General features: G+C 37.9%; 1 protein-coding gene across 1 annotated transcript in view; it reads right to left on the bottom strand.

The window, feature by feature from the left end:
• The window catches only part of atp10a (ATPase, class V, type 10A), an 88,339-nt gene that overhangs the window by 30,809 nt on the left and 39,560 nt on the right, over nt 1–17,970 (bottom strand). The window contains exons 3-7 of the mRNA XM_002931642.5: nt 14,191–14,276; nt 11,886–11,989; nt 11,407–11,538; nt 6,858–6,988; nt 5,533–5,785 (exon numbers count right to left, since the gene is read on the bottom strand). Of these exons, the coding sequence (XP_002931688.2) occupies nt 5,533–5,785; nt 6,858–6,988; nt 11,407–11,538; nt 11,886–11,989; nt 14,191–14,276 (706 nt within the window). The remainder of the gene's footprint in view (nt 1–5,532; nt 5,786–6,857; nt 6,989–11,406; nt 11,539–11,885; nt 11,990–14,190; nt 14,277–17,970) is intronic.

A 17,970-nucleotide genomic window follows, 5' to 3' on the forward strand; every position in this document is an offset into this window, starting at 1 on the left:
TCAGGGATAAAGTTATTGAGAAATTTAAAGCAGGCTTAGGCTATAAAAAGATTTCTAAAGCCTTGAACATCCCACAGAGCACTGTTCAAGCGATCATTCAGAAATGGAAGGAGTATGGCACAACTGTAAACCTACCAAGACAAGGCCGTCCACCTAAACTCACAGGCCAAACAAGGAGAGCGCTGATCAGAAATGCAGCCAAGAGGCCCATGGTGACTCTGGACGAGCTGCAGAGATCTACAGCTCAGGTGGGGGAATCTGTCCATTGGACAACTATTAGTCGTGCACTGCACAAAGTTGGCCTTTATGGAAGAGTGGCAAGAAGAAAGCCATTGTTAACAGAAAACCATAAGAAGTCCGGTTTGCAGTTTGCCACAAGCCATGTGGGGGACACAGCAAACATGTGGAAGAAGGTGCTCTGGTCAGATAAGACCAAAATGGAACTTTTTGGCCAAAATGCAAAACGCTATGTGTGGCGGAAAACTAACACTGCACATCACTCTGAACACACCATCCCCACTGTCAAATATGGCGGTGGCAGCATCATGCTCTGGGGGTGCTTCTCTTCAGCAGGGACAGGGAAGCTGGTCAGAGTTGATGGGAAGATGGATGGAGCCAAATACAGGGCAATCTTGGAAGAAAACCTCTTGGAGTCTGCAAAAGACTTGAGACTGGGGCGGAGGTTCACCTTCCAGCAGGACAACGACCCTAAACATAAAGCCAGGGCAACAATGGAATGGTTTAAAACAAAACATATCCATGTGTTAGAATGGCCCAGTCAAAGTCCAGATCTAAATCCAATCGAGAATCTGTGGCAAGATCTGAAAACTGCTGTTCACAAACGCTGTCCATCTAATCTGACTGAGCTGGAGCTGTTTTGCAAAGAAGAATGGGCAAGGATTTCAGTCTCTAGATGTGAAAAGCTGGTAGAGACATACCCTAAAAGACTTGCAGCTGTAATTGCAGCAAAAGGTGGTTCTACAAAGTATTGACTCAGGGGGCTGAATAATTACGCATTATTTATTTGTAAAAAATGTTTGGAATCATGTATGATTTTTGTTCCACTTCTCACGTGTACACCACTTTGTATTGGTCTTTCACATGAAATTCCAATAAAATTGATTCATGTTTGTGGCTGTAATGTGACAAAATGTGGAAAAGTTCAAGGGGGGCGAATACTTTTGCAAGCCACTGTAAAGTGGCAGCAGACATAGCATGGTTGCGGATGGGCACATGGTAATGTTTAGCCTGAACCCGCCCACAACTTGCAAAAGCTGTGTGGATGTTGGTCCAAACCCACCTGACCCGCAGGTTTTGGGCCAGCCCACAAATCACTACAGTGTATACTGAGGAATGGTGCACAAAGTTATGACATAATATGGCATCTGTTAGGAGAAATAGTGGTCAAAAAATAAAGCAGACTGAAAAAGACAATGCTGAAAAGGTTTAAGGATGTTTAAGAAAATCAATCTCTATAGTAAAGCTGCTTCTGATATACCACAGGAAATAAAGATGGTGCAATAAGAGGAACAGGGCATACAATGATTGAAAATCTGTCAAATGGTAATGTTCAGATTAGACATGGAGCAGTACCTGGCATTGGCAGCAATATTATGGTACTCCTCAGGTCCCATTACTCACCAACATGGTGTAATTATAGCCAGTGACTATAGGGTGAAAAGCAGAATTTCTTCTGCAGTTACAAAAGCACACAAGCCTCTGTAACGGCGCTAACTGGAATGTAAAAGGCAGTCACAGCTATCCTTGTATTACCCTAGGCCTAGAGGAAAGACAATTGGAAGAGGCTACCAAAGTGGAGTGCTGGAAGATGTCACTCATGGTGCATGCTTTAGCAATGCTGCTGGAGAATTTAGAAAAGGATGAATGCTAAGTCAATTTTAAACATGCATATGAGCAGCTTGAAATATTACTGCCCTGCCTTAGTTTTGTACACACCCATGCATAGGCGGATTTTCAATAAGGCTAGGGGAGGCTAAGCCTCCCCAAACCTGCTCTGGCACCCTAAAAATAAAAAAATAAAATAAAAAAACCTGGCTCTGTTTCTGCGCTGTGCTGCAAATCTTCTCCTGTCCCTGCAAGCTCCGGGTTCTGCTCTAATCAGCTGTGCTCTGATTGGATCTTTCTTCTTGTATATTCTCCAATCAGAGCACAGCTTTCTTGACAGACAGTAAAATTGACCAATCAAGACACAGATGCAGACAGGGATCGGGAAATTTTGCAGACTGCAGAAATGAAGACTTAAAAAATGAACCAGCTTTGAACTTTGCTGCAGTTTTCATCCCACAGGTACTATACTGTATATGTTCTAAAGGCTGACCCACTAGCTGGAATTAAATTGTTTGTCATCTGACATTTATAATATCCCCTACCCTAACAGATGGAGGGTAAGTTAAGTTTTCCCCCTGACAAAGCTCATTGTGCTTTTATATATTTGTTATGGTTTTTTGCACATTCTATTTTTTTTTTTACTTTTGTCATTGTTTTTTCCAATTATAGTAAGTTACAGTGGGGCCAATGCTGTGCATCAGTGCCAGTGTTATAGTGCCAGGGCCTGAATATCTGCCATCTGTACCCACTGCTCCTCATGGCATATAATGTGCTGGTTTTGTATATAAAGACTGTGTCTCGCTGTATATAACGTGCCTGGAATGTCAGTACCTGCTGCCTCACTTTCTATAAAGCTAACTTAAACACATCTAATGGGGAGGTTCACTTTTAAGTTAACTTGTAGTATGTTATAGAATGGCCTATTCCTAGCAACTTTGCAATTGGTCTTCCTAGTTAATTTTATATAGTTTTTGAATAATTTGCCTTTTGCTTCTGCCTCTTTCCAGCTTTCAAATGAGGGTCACTGACTAAAAAGTATTGCTCTGTGAAGCTACAGTTTTATTTTTCCATGCAGCCCCTTAACTATTCATATTCCCATCTCTTGTTTAAACCACTACCTGGTATATAAGACCCTAGCAACCAGATAGCTACTGAAATACCAAATGGAGAGCTGCTGAACAAAAAGCTAAATAACCGAAAAACCATTAAAAATAAAAGAGGACCAATTGCAAATTGTCTCAGAATATCAGTGTCTACATCATATTAAAAGTTAATTTAAAGGTGAACTACCCCTTTAACCTAACTGAACACAAATGTATAGAGAACCCCTAACAGAAGTGCACGTATGAATGCTTTTACATCCTAAGCATTTTAGGGTTAAAAAAATCCCCCCCACCCGCACTTTTGCACAGTATCCCTGGGAGTCAGTGGGAACGGCAAGAGGTAGTTGGGAGGTTAATTTTTTACACCAGCAGTGAATCCACTAAGTGTCACATTAGCTGTAGGTCAGTCTGTGTATGGGCCATCTTTAGCCTCCCCAAATAAAAAAGTCATCCTCCGCCTATGCACCCATGTAATAAGATGCACCCCTACAGCACACATACTGTAGCGCCTCCAACACCACATGATAATTTTCCAGTACACAGAAGGCCATGTGCTCAATTTTGGTTTTAGGAACATAAAGAAAATCCTGAACTTACAGATAAGTTTATGGGGGCAATTTGGCCAGTCTAAATAATTTTGTCACTGTAAAACACTGAAAGATGTAATCATCTCCACAGTCACTGCATTCATTTGTAGATTATTTACATAAGAAAGCATGTGATCCTTTTGTGATAACGTGACCAGCAATGACCAGCAGTAGGATCCATGAGGACACTCCAAATCCACACAGATTTAATAAATACAAAATATAGCAGACTTCTGGCTGAATACAGAGAGAAAAGGCCTAATTTTTCATAAGATGCTTACATACATTTGACTTCTGTGGCAATTTAATTCAAATATTTGCAACTTGAAATATTACATTTCATCTGTCCATTCTGGGAACAAAATGAACATTTAAACAAATATATTCCAGAATAGCAAAGTCCTGTTTTAAATTATAAGGGAGGATCCTACAATATATTCTTTTTAAAAAAAAAAAAAAAAAAAAAAAAAAGCACTGAGCTCTTTTAAAAGTTTATACGGTTTAACAGGACTTTCTGGACCTTTTCAATGGAGACACCTTTGGGAAATGGCTAGATCCTGTCCCTGCTGCCTTTATTCCTGATACTCTCAAACTTCACTTGAATGCAATTAGCATCATCCCCTCTAGCCAGTGCAAAATCATGGCGGCCAATGCCTATCCGAAGTTAATAAAGCACTAGTGGAAGGACTTGCCACAGAAACTAGGAAAGCCATGTAACAAGTATGGACTTTATTCCACTCTGCCATCCATAAACACTGTAAAAAATAAGCTACATATTTTATTTTCTATGGATTGGGTGAAGGTGTCAAATAAAGAAACTGATACATAATGTGACACTCTGTCAAGTTATTCCAGGTAACTATATATCAGGGGTGGGCAAACTACGGCCCGTGGGCCACATCCGGCCCCTTGGCCTTTTTAATCCGGCCCGCCGACGAAGCCAAGTCTCATCACGCGAGACTTGGTGTCATTGGCGGGCCGGAATTAAAGAGACGAAGGGGCGTAACGCTGGCCTGGCCCTGCCCGGCCCGGGGGTGAGTAAATGTGGCCCGTGAGCCAAAAAGTTTGCCCACCCCTGCTATATATGTTGCTGGTAGAAAAGCTGATTTATGTTGGTTTGTCTGATTGTTTTTGATTTTAATTAGGATTAACTTATGGCTACCAGTTGCTTTACCTTTCTAAATACCTAGGGGGTGATTTATCAATGGTTGAGTTTGATTTGAATTTAAGTTATGGTTCGAAAACTCGAATGTTTGGTATTTATTAAGTGCAAAAATACCAAAAATTTGCCATCTAAAAGCTTGCGAGTTTCTATAGAAGTCAATGGGAGTTGTCATAGGCAAAGTCAAGCCATATTCTCAAACTCAAGTTTTCATTTTTTTTTTATTCAAACGAGTTTTCCTTATTAATAAAAAAGTGACCATTCGATTACGAGTTTATTCGGATTTGAAAAACCAAGTCGAAAATTGATAAATAAGCCCACTATTGTTCTACACACACTGTCTTGATTATTTTGATAATACAGGTATAGGGTCCCTTATCCGGAAACCCATTATCTCCCATAGATTTTTAAAACTGATTCCCTTTTTTTCTATAATAATAAAACAGGGCCTTGTACTTGATCCTAACTAAGATATAATTAATCCTTATTTGAGGCACAACAATCCTATTTGGTTTAATTATTGTTTTAATAATTTTTTGGTGGATTTACGTAACGGAGATTCAAATTAAGGAAAGATCCCTTATCCGGAAAGCCCCAGGCCCCGAGCATTCTGGATAACAGGTCCCATACTTGTATACAACAGATTTGATTAAACTTTGCACTTTAAAACCTCAAAAGTGACATGCTTATAATGTTGTGCTACAACTGGGTATAATGTTAATAATGTGAAATCCTATTATAAAACTTAAATAAAAACATTTAAAAAAAAATAAATAAATGTGTATACAGTCTAAACTGTCTATACAGTTAATGCAACAACTGAAAGCCTTACCATTATCATCATGAGAATATTCTACTCCGGAGACGGTGCACCTTCGGAAAACCATTTTATTTTCAGTAAGTGTTCCAGTTTTGTCAGAGAAAACATACTGTATCTGTCCTAAGTCTTCAGTAATATTGAGAGCTCTGCACTGAAGTTGGGAATCTGTTTCTTCATCATATAAGTCTTTATCTTGGTGAATGAAATACACTTGGCATATTTTCACAATTTCAATTGAAACATACAAAGACACTGGGATAAGCACCTATAATTTAAAGAGGAGAAAAGGTACCAATTAGTCATTATGATTCAAAAACAAATTTCAGTTTTAACAAAGTGCAAAATGTTTCCCTGTAGGTAAACTGAAGAATAATACCTTCATGATATCGTCATAAGTCTAGGGATTTGACAAGGGAATCTATAGGACTTGGTGCAATCCCTTATACTAAAATCAAGAAGAACGATGAGCTTTTCAGGCTAAAGATGCTTGGGCTCAAAGGCAAGGCAGAAGTAGCAAGAGGAAAGGATGACCACAATTAATGATTAGAGTTAGGGAGTCAGCAGCAGTGCTTAGCTTAAAGGAACAGTAACACCAAAAAATTAAAATGTATCAAAGTAATTACAATATAATGTACTGTTTCCTTGTGTGTTTGCTTCAGAACGCTACTATAGTTTATATTATCAAAGCTGCTGTGTAGCCACGGGGACAGCCATTCAAGCTGGAAAAAGCAGAAAAGGCACAGGCTAGTGCTAGGTGTTTCACTGATTAGCAAAAAATTTATCATAAACCATCATGAACCCTAAACACGATCCATCTAACAAGCCAATGCCCCACATGCCTCCCAAAAGTTAATATCACTGCCGCATAATCCCTAGTCATAGATTTTCCCCATCAAAAAGGCAAAGGCAAAAGCAAAATGTAAAAAAGTAAAGTTAAGCGACATGCACTTCAAGCAAGTAAGCCTTTTCTCTGGCAGTCTTTCTTTATATTTTTTGGAGTTGTCAGCAAGTCCATATCTAGATCTTCTACTGGGGAAATTAGTGGAAATGTGGTGCAGAGACAAATAGCACAAATATAGATATTATGAGTATGACAACATGCAGGCAGAAGCAGAGAGCCGGGTGGCTTCCTGTCACATGCAGAAAGTGGTCTAGACTCCTTAAAAGTTTCAATAGGAAAGGTAATCAATAAAAAACATATTAAAGGAATGTGAAATATTCTGAGTTATAGTTTCTGTCTAAATATCTACTTCAGGTTGTATCAAGAAGCATATTTGGAGAGATATTACCAGCTGAAAGTAAATGCCAAAAACTGAATTAACTAAGCAAGACAGTACCTGCAATACTATTATCATGGTGAAAAATAAATATACAGCTGAAAGAAATGGCTTTACATATTTTCCATCAGAGCCTAAAACATCAAACACAGGTCGCTTTTCTCCATATTGCCAGACCCAGAGAGCATGTCCTGTACAAGAAAAAAGGTCTGTTATTACATCTTAAATTTCATGACATTATATGATATTATTCTTTACATTTGGAAATACAATGTAAAGGACCTTTAACAACATAAAAGCTTGCAAATCAAGCTTGTGCCACAATTGTTTTTTTTTAAATGCCTATTTTTTTTCCTATTTAGTGTTCTTTAGTTGTGTACAGTTGCAAGAAAAAGTATGTGAACCCTTTGGAATTATATGGATTTCTGCACAAATTGGTCATAAAATGTGATCTGATCTTCATCTAAGTCACAACAATGGACAATCACAGTCTGCTTAAACTAATACCACACAAATAATTAAATATTTCCATGCTTTTATTGAACACACCATGTAAATCACTTTCTTGAGGTCATGCCACAGCATCTCAATCGGGTTGAGGTCAGGACTCTGACTGGGCCACTCCAGAAGGCATATTTTCTTCTGTTTAAGCCATTCTGTTGTTGATTTACTCCTATACTTTGGGTCGTTGACCTGTTGCAACACCCATCTTCTGCTGAGCTTCAGCTGGTGGACAGATGACCTTAAGTTCTCCTGCAAGATGTCTTGATAAACTTGGGAATTCATGTTTCCTTTGATGATAGCAATCCATCCAGGCCCTGACGCAGCAAAGCAGCCCCAAACCATGATGCCCCCACCACCATACCTCACAGGTGGGATGAGGTTTTGATGTTGGTGTGCTGTGCCTCTTTTTCTCCACACATAGGGGCCGATTTACTAATCCACGAACGGATCAAAAACGTCCGTATGCGTTTTTTTCGTAATGATCGGTATTTTGCGAACTTTTTCGTAAATTGTCGCAACTTTTTCGTAGCCGTTACGACTTGTGCGAATTGTCGCGACTTTTTCGTAGCTGTCACGAAAAAATCGGAAAGGTTTGCCCGCCGTTTACTAGCACTCAATACGAAAAAGTTGCAACAATTCGCGCAAGTTGTAACGGCTACGAAAAATTCGCGACAATTTGCGCAAGTCGTAACGGCTACGAAAAAGTCGCGACAATTCGCTTAAGTCATAACGGCGACGAAAAAAATCGCAAAAATACAAAAAAGTCGCAAAATGTTCGTTTCCAATCCGATTTTTTTCCCATTCGGATTCGTGGATTAGTAAATCAGCCCCATAGTGTTGTGTGTTGCTTCCAAACAACTCAACTTTGGGTTCATCTGTCCACAGAATATTTTGCCAGTACTGCTGTGAAACATCCAGGTGCTCTTTTGCAAACTTTAAATGTGCAGCAATGTTTTTTTTGGACAGCAGAGGCTTCCTCTGTGGTAACCTCCCATGAAATTCATTCTTGTTTAGATTCGCTAACAGGGATGTTAGCAGATTTGTCTTACCGTGGACTGATGTACAGCAAGGCTTTTGGAGATACTTTTATAACCCTTTCCAGCTTTATGCAAGTCAACAATTTTTAATCGTAGGTCTTCTGAGAGCTCTTTTGTGCGAGGCATCATTCACATCAGGCAATGCTTCTTGCAAAAGCAAACCCAAAACCGGCGTGTTTTTTTTTAGGGCAGGGCAGCTGTAACCAACACCTCCAATCTCATCTCATTGATTGGACTCCAGTTGGCTGACACCTCACTCCAATAAAGCTCTTGGAGATGTCATTAGTCTAGGGGGTTCACATACTTTTTCCACCTGCACTGTGAATGTTTACATGGTGTGTTCAATAAAAACATGGAAACATTTAATTATGTGTGTGGTATTAGTTTAAGCAGACAGTGATTGTCTATTGTTGTGACTTAGATGAAGATCAGATCACATTTTATGACCAATTTGTGCAGAAATCCATATAATTCCAAAGGGTTCACATACTTTCTCTTGCAACTGTACAGTGGCTTGCAAAAGTATTCGGCCCCCTTGAACTTTTCCATATTTTGTCACATTACAGCCACAAACATGAATCAATTTTATTGGAATTCCACGTGAAAGACCAATACAAAGTGGTGTACACGTGAGAAGTGGAACAAAAATCATACATGATTCCAAACATTTTTTACAAATAAATAACTGCAAAGTGGGGTGTGCGTAATTATTCAGCCCCCTGAGTCAATACTTTGTAGAACCACCTTTTGCTGCCATTACAGCTGCCAGGCTTTTAGGGTATGTCTCTACCAGCTTTGCACATCTAGAGACTGAAATCCTTGCCCATTCTTCTTTGCAAAACAGCTCCAGCTCAGTCAGATTAGAAGGACAGCGTTTGTGAACAGCAGTTTTCAGATCTTGCCACAGATTCTCGATTGGATTTAGATCTGGACTGTGACTGGGCCATTCTAACACATGGATATGTTTTGTTTTAAACCATTCCATTGTTGCCCTGGCTTTATGTTTAGGGTCGTTGTCCTGCTGGAAGGTGAACCTCCGCCCCAGTCTCAAGTCTTTTGCAGACTCCAAGAGGTTTTCTTCCAAGATTGCCCTGTATTTGGCTCCATCCATCTTCCCATCAACTCTGACCAGCTTCCCTGTCCCTGCTGAAGAGAAGCACCCCCAGAGCATGATGCTGCCACCACCATATTTGACAGTGGGGATGGTGTGTTCAGAGTGATTTGCAGTGTTAGTTTTCCGCCACACATAGCCTTTTGCATTTTGGCCAAAAAGTTCCATTTTGGTCTCATCTGACCAGAGCACCTTCTTCCACATGTTTGCTGTGTCCCCCACATCGCTTGTGGCAAACTGCAAACGGGACTTCTTATGGTTTTCTGTTAACAATGGCTTTCTTCTTGCCACTCTTCCATAAAGGCCAACTTTGTGCAGTGCACGACTAATAGTTGTCCTATGGACAGATTCCCCCACCTGAGCTGTAGATCTCTGCAGCTCGTCCAGAGTCACCATGGGCCTCTTGGCTGCATTTCTGATCAGCCTGTGAGTTTAGGTGGACAGCTTTGTCTTGGTAGGTTTACAGTTGTGCCATACTCCTTACATTTCTGAATGATCGCTTGAACGGTGCTCCGTGGGATGTTCAAGGCTTTGGAAATCTTTTTGTGGCCTAAGCCTGCTTTAAATTTCTCAATAACTTTATCCCTGACCTGTCTGGTGTGTTCTTTGGACTTCATGGTGTTGTTGCTCCCAATATTCTCTTAGACAACCTCTGAGGCCGTCACAGAGCAGCTGTATTTGTACTGACATTAGATTACACACAGGGGCACTCTATTTAGTCATTAGCACTCATCAGGCAATGTCTATGGGCAACTGACTGCACTCAGACCAAAGGGGGCTGAATAATTACGCACACCCCACTTTGCAGTTATTTATTTGTAAAAAATGTTTGGAATCATGTATGATTTTCGTTCCACTTCTCATGTGTACACCACTTTGTATTGGTCTTTCACGTGGAATTCCAATAAAATTGATTCATGTTTGTGGCTGTAATGTGACAAAATGTGGAAAAGTTCAAGGGGGCAGAATACTTTTGCAAGCCACAGTATATATTACAAAAACATGAGCTCTTGCAAAATACAGTACCAAGCAGTAAGAGAACAGTAGCCAAAATAAAACCCACCCAAAGCCAGGAAGGAGAAGTAAACGTACCTACAAGAATGCTGCAGGGCAGGCAAGAAAAAAGACAATTTCAGGTTTCTGTTTACTAATAAAATAAGCTGCATGCAAAAATAGAAAAGGGCATTTGAATCCTTTTTAATGAAAAAGTTCTACTAAAATCTGCCTGTTGCCAGCAAACATGACACAGCACTGAACACAAAGAAACCCTGAATAGGATGTTTGGCATTGACACAATGTTGTGACATGTATGGAGTTAAAAGCATATAAATAATACTTTCAGGATATTAATAGATTAATTTAAATAATAGCAGTATATAGTAGGTATGTAAATTGTGTGTGAAAGTATTGGATAATGGTAGCTCAAGAGAAAAAAAATCTAATATTGTTGGAGCCCCTAGACACAATTTATGAAGGCAGACTCTGCTGCTTTAAATTTGCATAAATAAATGCAAGAAGTTTATAAATATATCTTTTTTTTTTTTTTCTTTTTTTTACACAAAAGCAAAGTACAATAGGACTGCACGGCCTGCACACCCTGTCAATAGGGCAGTAACAATTTCCAAGAAAAGAGAATTGTAAATACTGAATATTTGGTTAGCTCATGAAAAGGAGGACAATATTGTTGTGCACTCTAGTGGTATGCTGGCTTGCTGGTCCGTGATGCCCCCATAATTCTCCCTTTCTGATGTCATCATACAGGGGAGGGTTAAACACATGCTTTTACATCTCTTATGAAACTCTGGCAGAATGGTCCATGGTTAAGAAGGGTGAGGGTTGGGAAAATCTCAACCCAGCATCACTAATACAATTGCCCTGCTACTGTTCTAAGATTAGTTGCACGAGAATCCAGTCTTATATGAAGGATTATTCTTTATACAAATGCAGAATATCTTACCAACAGCTGAAAAAAGACACATAATAAGGAGGATCAGAACACACCAAAAGACATCTTTATTCATTTGCCTCTCAAGTTTACTACGTTTGTAGCGAGGTCCATTGTTGTTTAGCAAAGCTTTGGTCTCATGGCCTAAAAGAAAATATATATAAATATATATTAGATACAGATACAGGTTGCTAGTAAGCTGCACACCATAAGAGAGATAATACCTGGGTGCCAGTGCAGGGAGCGTAGGTATACAGAGATAGAATGACAGCACACGCAGGACTTTTCACACAGGAGTCATCAGCTGTCCCTGATGAAAGTTCATTTAGGAACTGAAACGTCGGACTGAATAAAGCCTCACATTTATTTATCTAAAAACTACGAGACTCCTGTGTGAAAAGTCCTGCGTGTGCTATCATTCTATCTGTGTAAATATATATTAGAATAGAATTCTTTAATAAAATAGAAACCCCTCAGGAAGAGTTACATACCTGCATAGATAACAATGCCAGACACAACTTCTGTGTTACGAATAGTGCACCCACGCAAAAGAAGGTTTTCCTTAAAAAGTCCAGATTTTTTCCCATTTTTATGGCTGTTAAATAAACATAAGAAATTTCTGAAAATTAACAGGGGAATTAAATTGAATGGTACCAAAAGGATTAAATTATCACATACGGCTGTACTAGCTTTCATACTACTGGCTCCTTTTAGCTTTTAGACTAAGGAATCTCTATATTTTTTTTCAGGAAAAACTTTTTATATATGATTAAATTAGTGTGTAATTTAACTTTTGTAACAAGATAAATCACACAAAATAATAATAGATAACTAATGTTCATTAAAGGAGAAGGAAAGGTAAAAACTAAGTAAGCCTTATCAAAAAGGTCTATGCAAATACATCCGTGCGACATTAACCTAAGGGTATAACAGTCTCAGCTACCAAAAAAGTCCAAGACTCCCTTCATCTAATTGGATTATCAGATGGGAATAACTGGGCAGGGACAAGTCACACAGCATTGATGTTTAGCTTTTATGACCAACAAATATAGTTACAATTTCTAGCAAGTTCCTCTGCAGCAACAAGCCCTTAACTTATGCACTTTTTCCCCTTCCTGTTTTCTCTGTCTCCTCTTCCTAATAGAATGTAAGCTCTTCAGGACAGGGCCCTCATTCCAACTGTACAACTGGTTTGTGTTTATGCTTGTAAACCACTGCGTACCTTTGTGGTGCTATATAAATAAGTACAATACAAAAATGTGTGAGAGCACAGTATATGATTAACTAAAGACCAAATTTAAAAAGTGTTTGCACTTACCATATAATAAATTCACATTAATCTAAAAACACCCAATTTTAAAGTAAAGCAATGACCCTGGGTTAAGAAATGCTGCTACAGATAATATGAATGGCTCTGTAAAATGACAACTCAAAACTAAAACTCAAGTGAACAGACAAACTGTATAGCAGGTAAATCTTAATACCATTTGTTAGAATATACCTCTCTTAGCATTTTCCAGAACAATAAATCTAACCATCAGCAGAGCATTTCTTAAAGGTTGTGAAGAGAATATGGTTCAGGCACCCTGATTCTGTGCCCTAGGAAACATATGGTCTAATTTTAATGATAAAGAAAAGGTAAGAGAATTTTCAGATGCTGAAAAATTACATTTCAACATCCAGAGGGTATGGGCTTGAAATCCCTCCAAACACTTCTTCATACACCCAACAGCATTTTGTAATATGATGTTATAAAAAATTAATGATTTTCCTGCTACCATTTTTATAAAGTATTGCTTTATATCATTTTGCCCCTGGCCTAGTGTTTCAGATCATGACGTATCGTTTTTAACATCTTGATATATATATATATTTTTTTTTTTTTTTTTCTTTAAAGCAAATTCTCTCTTTCTAATTAAACAAAAAGTTATCCATTTAAGTTTTTAAAAATTTCATATTTAACATTTATTACTGGAATGTAACCATCTGTATAAATCACCACTTTAATTTATGCAGTTTTTTGTTTTTTTTTAGTCACAGTCCTCTGGGATTTGAACCAAAGATCAATGACCTTGGAAGCAATGATCATATATCATCCTTCAATGTACTATTTCTCTCCCTTCCTTCATCACTTTCAAGATGAAAGATCTTCCAACTTATGATGTCAACAGGTGTCATTTATTCCTTGTCATCAAGCATAACTTGACTTTCAGCAACACAGAGCCTTAATGAGGCCAACCCTGGCTCAGAGGCAGTGAAAGTTGCCATTTGCCCTCCTGTTAATCGGTTAACACAGACATACATAGGCCAAATATTCAGAACAGCCTGATATTGCTCATCTCAAGGTGGGCATTCGGTGAAAGATGTGCTAGTTTGGCAAGCTCACCACATGTACCCCTCACTTACATTTAAGGGCCTCTCTATATTGAACTTAAGCTTTCAATCTGGTTCAGTATCTGATACTTTGGAATTCACTCTTTTTTTATATTCTTTTGTGTTTGTATGCAAGACCTATTTCTGTTGATCATTTTTTTCAGCTCTTAGCTTCATTACAGTGATCCAAAGGATGATAGCAATAGCACAGATCAAAACCTTTCATTCCATAGCATGTATTGTTCTATGAAGCTTGCTGTTTTTACAATTGTTGGTTGCCATCTTCTAAATTTTACATTTATTAGGTTGAATGTGCCTGTTATATTGTTTCTCCCATTCTTTTTGTACACACCTCAATTAAAGTGATTTTTATGTAATAAATGCTTTCTTTAGAGAAAGCAGACATTGACTTAAAATACTTACATGTAACCACGAAACCTGGTCAAATCATTGTTTGGTTTCTCACATTCAATGATGCTCTTAAATGTCATTGGATCAAATTCAGATTCCTGAAAGACACACAGGAAAAAATATATATATATATATATATATATATATACACGTGTGTGTGTACAGCCAAATTTTAAGTATTCAGCAATAAATATTCAGTGACCGGCACACCCTTTAAAATTGTCATAAGTTTATTTAAGGCATATTAGGGTTGATTCACTAAAGTGCGTTAATTTTTATCGCATGCTTTTTTGCGTTAAAATAGACGCGAAAATTACCGCGCAATTCACTACAGTATTACCGCGTGCGTTAAATTTTGCACTACCTCATGCGTTAATTTTAACGCATGCGTTAATTTGCGCGCAGAAATGAAAACTAACGCATGATTCACAAACACTTCGACGCGCTAAATGTCACATTAGGCTATGCGAAAATTAACACCTACTTGAGGCAGGCGGTAATTATAGAGCTTTTGGCAATAAAATATGGACTTTGCAGTGTGATTTATTCAAGTCTGTGTTAGCCCTAGAGTGATGCAGCTTTCAGTTTGCAGGGAAATGGTCATTTTCAGTACAGTCATTTTCCGAAAGTATTGGCATATATGGCTAACATGGCGTGCGTTTTTTCGCACGCGGCAACTATTTATACGCGGTGCGTTAATTATCGCTCGTTCCGGCAAATACCGCATGAAAATAGTCTTCGTGACTAAAATAACGCAAGCAGCATCGCGCGTAAATTAACGCAAATATCCTTTTAGTGAATCACGCGAAAAATTAGATGCGATAAAAATTTCAACGCATGCTATAAATAACGCATTTTAGTGAATCAGCCCTATTGTTTTAAAAGAATCCGACGTTTCGGTCCTCAATAGGACCTTTCTCAAGGATAAAAAAATAGTGTTCACACCAACTTTAAATACACTCTCAAAATGTGCCCATTGGGCACATTTCCACTTTGCTGATTTTGAGAGATTTTGATTTTTGATTTCAGCCGTCCAGCTCTGAAGCAAATTTTGCATTAAAGTATAACCCCCTTATTTAAACTCGAGATTAATGAATAGGACTGTGCTAAACTTACGTTTTGCCTACAGTTTTAATCACGAAAAACCCATGTTTTTTTTAAATTCATTAATCTAAACTGGGCAAACAGGGAAACCAAAGCTTCTCCATATTTGATTCTTGTGTCAGTTTCTGAGATTACCAGTTCACAAAAAGTATGTTCAGAACAAACCACACTGTGTTTAAGAATTGAACAATTCAGAGTTGTTTGCAACAGTTGCCTGATGTGCCCTTGTGACTGACATGGAGGTAAATCGTGTAGCTTCAGGCATACAGGTATTTTGAGATATTTAAAAAGTAGAGCTTGAAGGCCCTGAAACTGCCCCATCTGCAAGTTGCAAAACACAAGGATAACACAATATTTTATGATGGATGACTCATTTCCATGTGCCTGCATAGAAACCAATGCAGTGTGCAGTATTCCTGTGAGCAGCTGGTTAGACATATTCTAAGTAATACATAAATGTCCCTGTTTTGCCAATTATTGTGTCAAATTTGTGGAATTTGATATCTGCGATTTTCATTCCTTGCCTTCAACGATTCCCCAACATTCTTCTAATGGTTTTCACTTTATATTCTTATATAGGTACAGAGAAAAAGTAAAATCATTTTGAAAAAATTGAATTATATGATTAAAATAGAGTCTACAGGAGATGGTCCCGTAACTCTGATCTTTCTGGATAACGGTTTCCAGATAACGGATCCCAATCTAAATAAAGCTATAAATGGTCTAAAATAGATCTATTTCTTAGCATAGGCTAGATTTGCAGATGCAAGCCTTTAGCAGCACTGTTTGGTAATGTAATCATAAAAGGCTGCACTCTTAATCTGCCAGTCATGCAGCAGGCATGTAAAACCAAGCGGAAAGCACAACTTTGTAACATTAAATATTACCACTAGAGGAGGCAACGGTGCAGATATTAATGACTGGGTTAAATTCAGATTTAGTTATTTTTTGTCTGGTTTAAAAGCTTCCCTTTACACTGACACTTACAAATACATTTTGAATAACAAGTTTTTAAGCCTGCCTAAGATAAAGAAGGTTTTTCTATATGCTTACCGCTCGTGAAAACTGTTGTTGTCAAAATAAATACTTATATCGCTTGTCACAATAAAGCCTTTGATTTGGTCCATGCTATAAATACAGACCTGTTATACTTGTACCAGTGGGAACTTTTCCCAGATTATCCCATTAAAAATGAAAACCTACAAATAGTCAACTGTAAAATTAAGCTGCAACTTAACCTTACTCTGGCAACTCCAAAAATATTTTTAGAATCCTTTACTGCAAATCATAACATCTTGCCTATTGTTAGAAAGAGGGTTCTTTGTACCCAGTTAACACTGCTTTTAGCAGAAGAAATGCTGGCTTGTGCTTGTTATATATAGAATGTTTCAGCCATCTTTAAATACATTGTGTCCATTGCCTTAGTATATTTAAATACACTAAGACAATGGATAAATAATTATCTGTTTTGAGTGTTTCAAATCACCTAAATTGATTTTTTTTATTTAAGTGAGCAGAACAACAGATATTTTAAAGATTTAGTTGCACCAAATGAACAAGATAAACAAAAACAGCACAGACAAAACATATGACTGTTAGGTACATAATACTTCTGGTTATAATATGAGGTGGGCTTACAGTTTAAAATTACATTCTAAGTAATGTGCAGAGGGAGCATGGAGAATGCAGACTGCCCATTTACACACCTATAACCATGAGCATATGAATAAAGAAATCAATCCAGGAAAGTTATGTGGCAAAGGAAGGTGGTAGGGCATGATCTGCATTCAACTGCACTAAATCTATATTCTAAAAATCCTATATTGCCTGGATCAAAGCAATTTACTCTCTTTTCCCAGGTGCCTACGGTTGGTTTATATTCAGAAGTACTGTAGTAATCAGTCAGGCAAAAGAAGGCTTCCTTCTGTAAGCTGTAACACTATATTTAATATAAAAAAAAATGTATTTTTAGGACTGGCCTATCTTACAAAAATGCCTGAGAACACAAACACTGAAAAAATAAATCCTGGCCTGGGATATTAGGAGCAGCGCTTTTCCCAGGGTACTGAGTAAAAGCACTGATGCCAAGTTAAGGTGACATTACCATTTAAGATCTAATGCTCTTAGGTCATGCTGTTGTTGAATTTATATTTCATCCTGTAGAAATTGCTTATGGACAGTTATTTATACTGATGTGCACAGTAAGTCTAAATACAAATGTATAGAGAAAACTTTCCAGGCCTACACTGAAAGAAACATGAAAACCAGTTCTTACACTGCCAGCTTGTTATTCCACATTAGTTAAAAGGGCTGTAAATGTACTGTCTGGAATATTAAAATAAGCTCAAGCCACTTGCATACATGTATTTATTAAATAACAAAATCAGAGGGGTCTCAATGCCCTTATTGCAGATGAACCAAAAGCAGTTTAAAACCTTTTCAAAGCAGAGTAAAATAAGTAGAGGAAGACAAACAGAGCCACTGATATTATAAAAACATTTTTTTTGGCATAAAATGAAAAAAAGTCTCATTGCCAGCTCATTTGTTTGCAAGCATTCTGTGCTATTTCCCCACAGAACCAAAGGTATGGATGAAATGTCCCTAATTAAATCTACTGTATAGTCTCTGTTCTGTTCACAATATGGTTATGTATGCCACATATGGAAAAAGAAAATACAGAAAATAACT

Source organism: Xenopus tropicalis, chromosome 2 (assembly GCF_000004195.4).
Source record: "Xenopus tropicalis strain Nigerian chromosome 2, UCB_Xtro_10.0, whole genome shotgun sequence".
Taxonomy (NCBI): Eukaryota; Metazoa; Chordata; class Amphibia; order Anura; family Pipidae; genus Xenopus; species Xenopus tropicalis.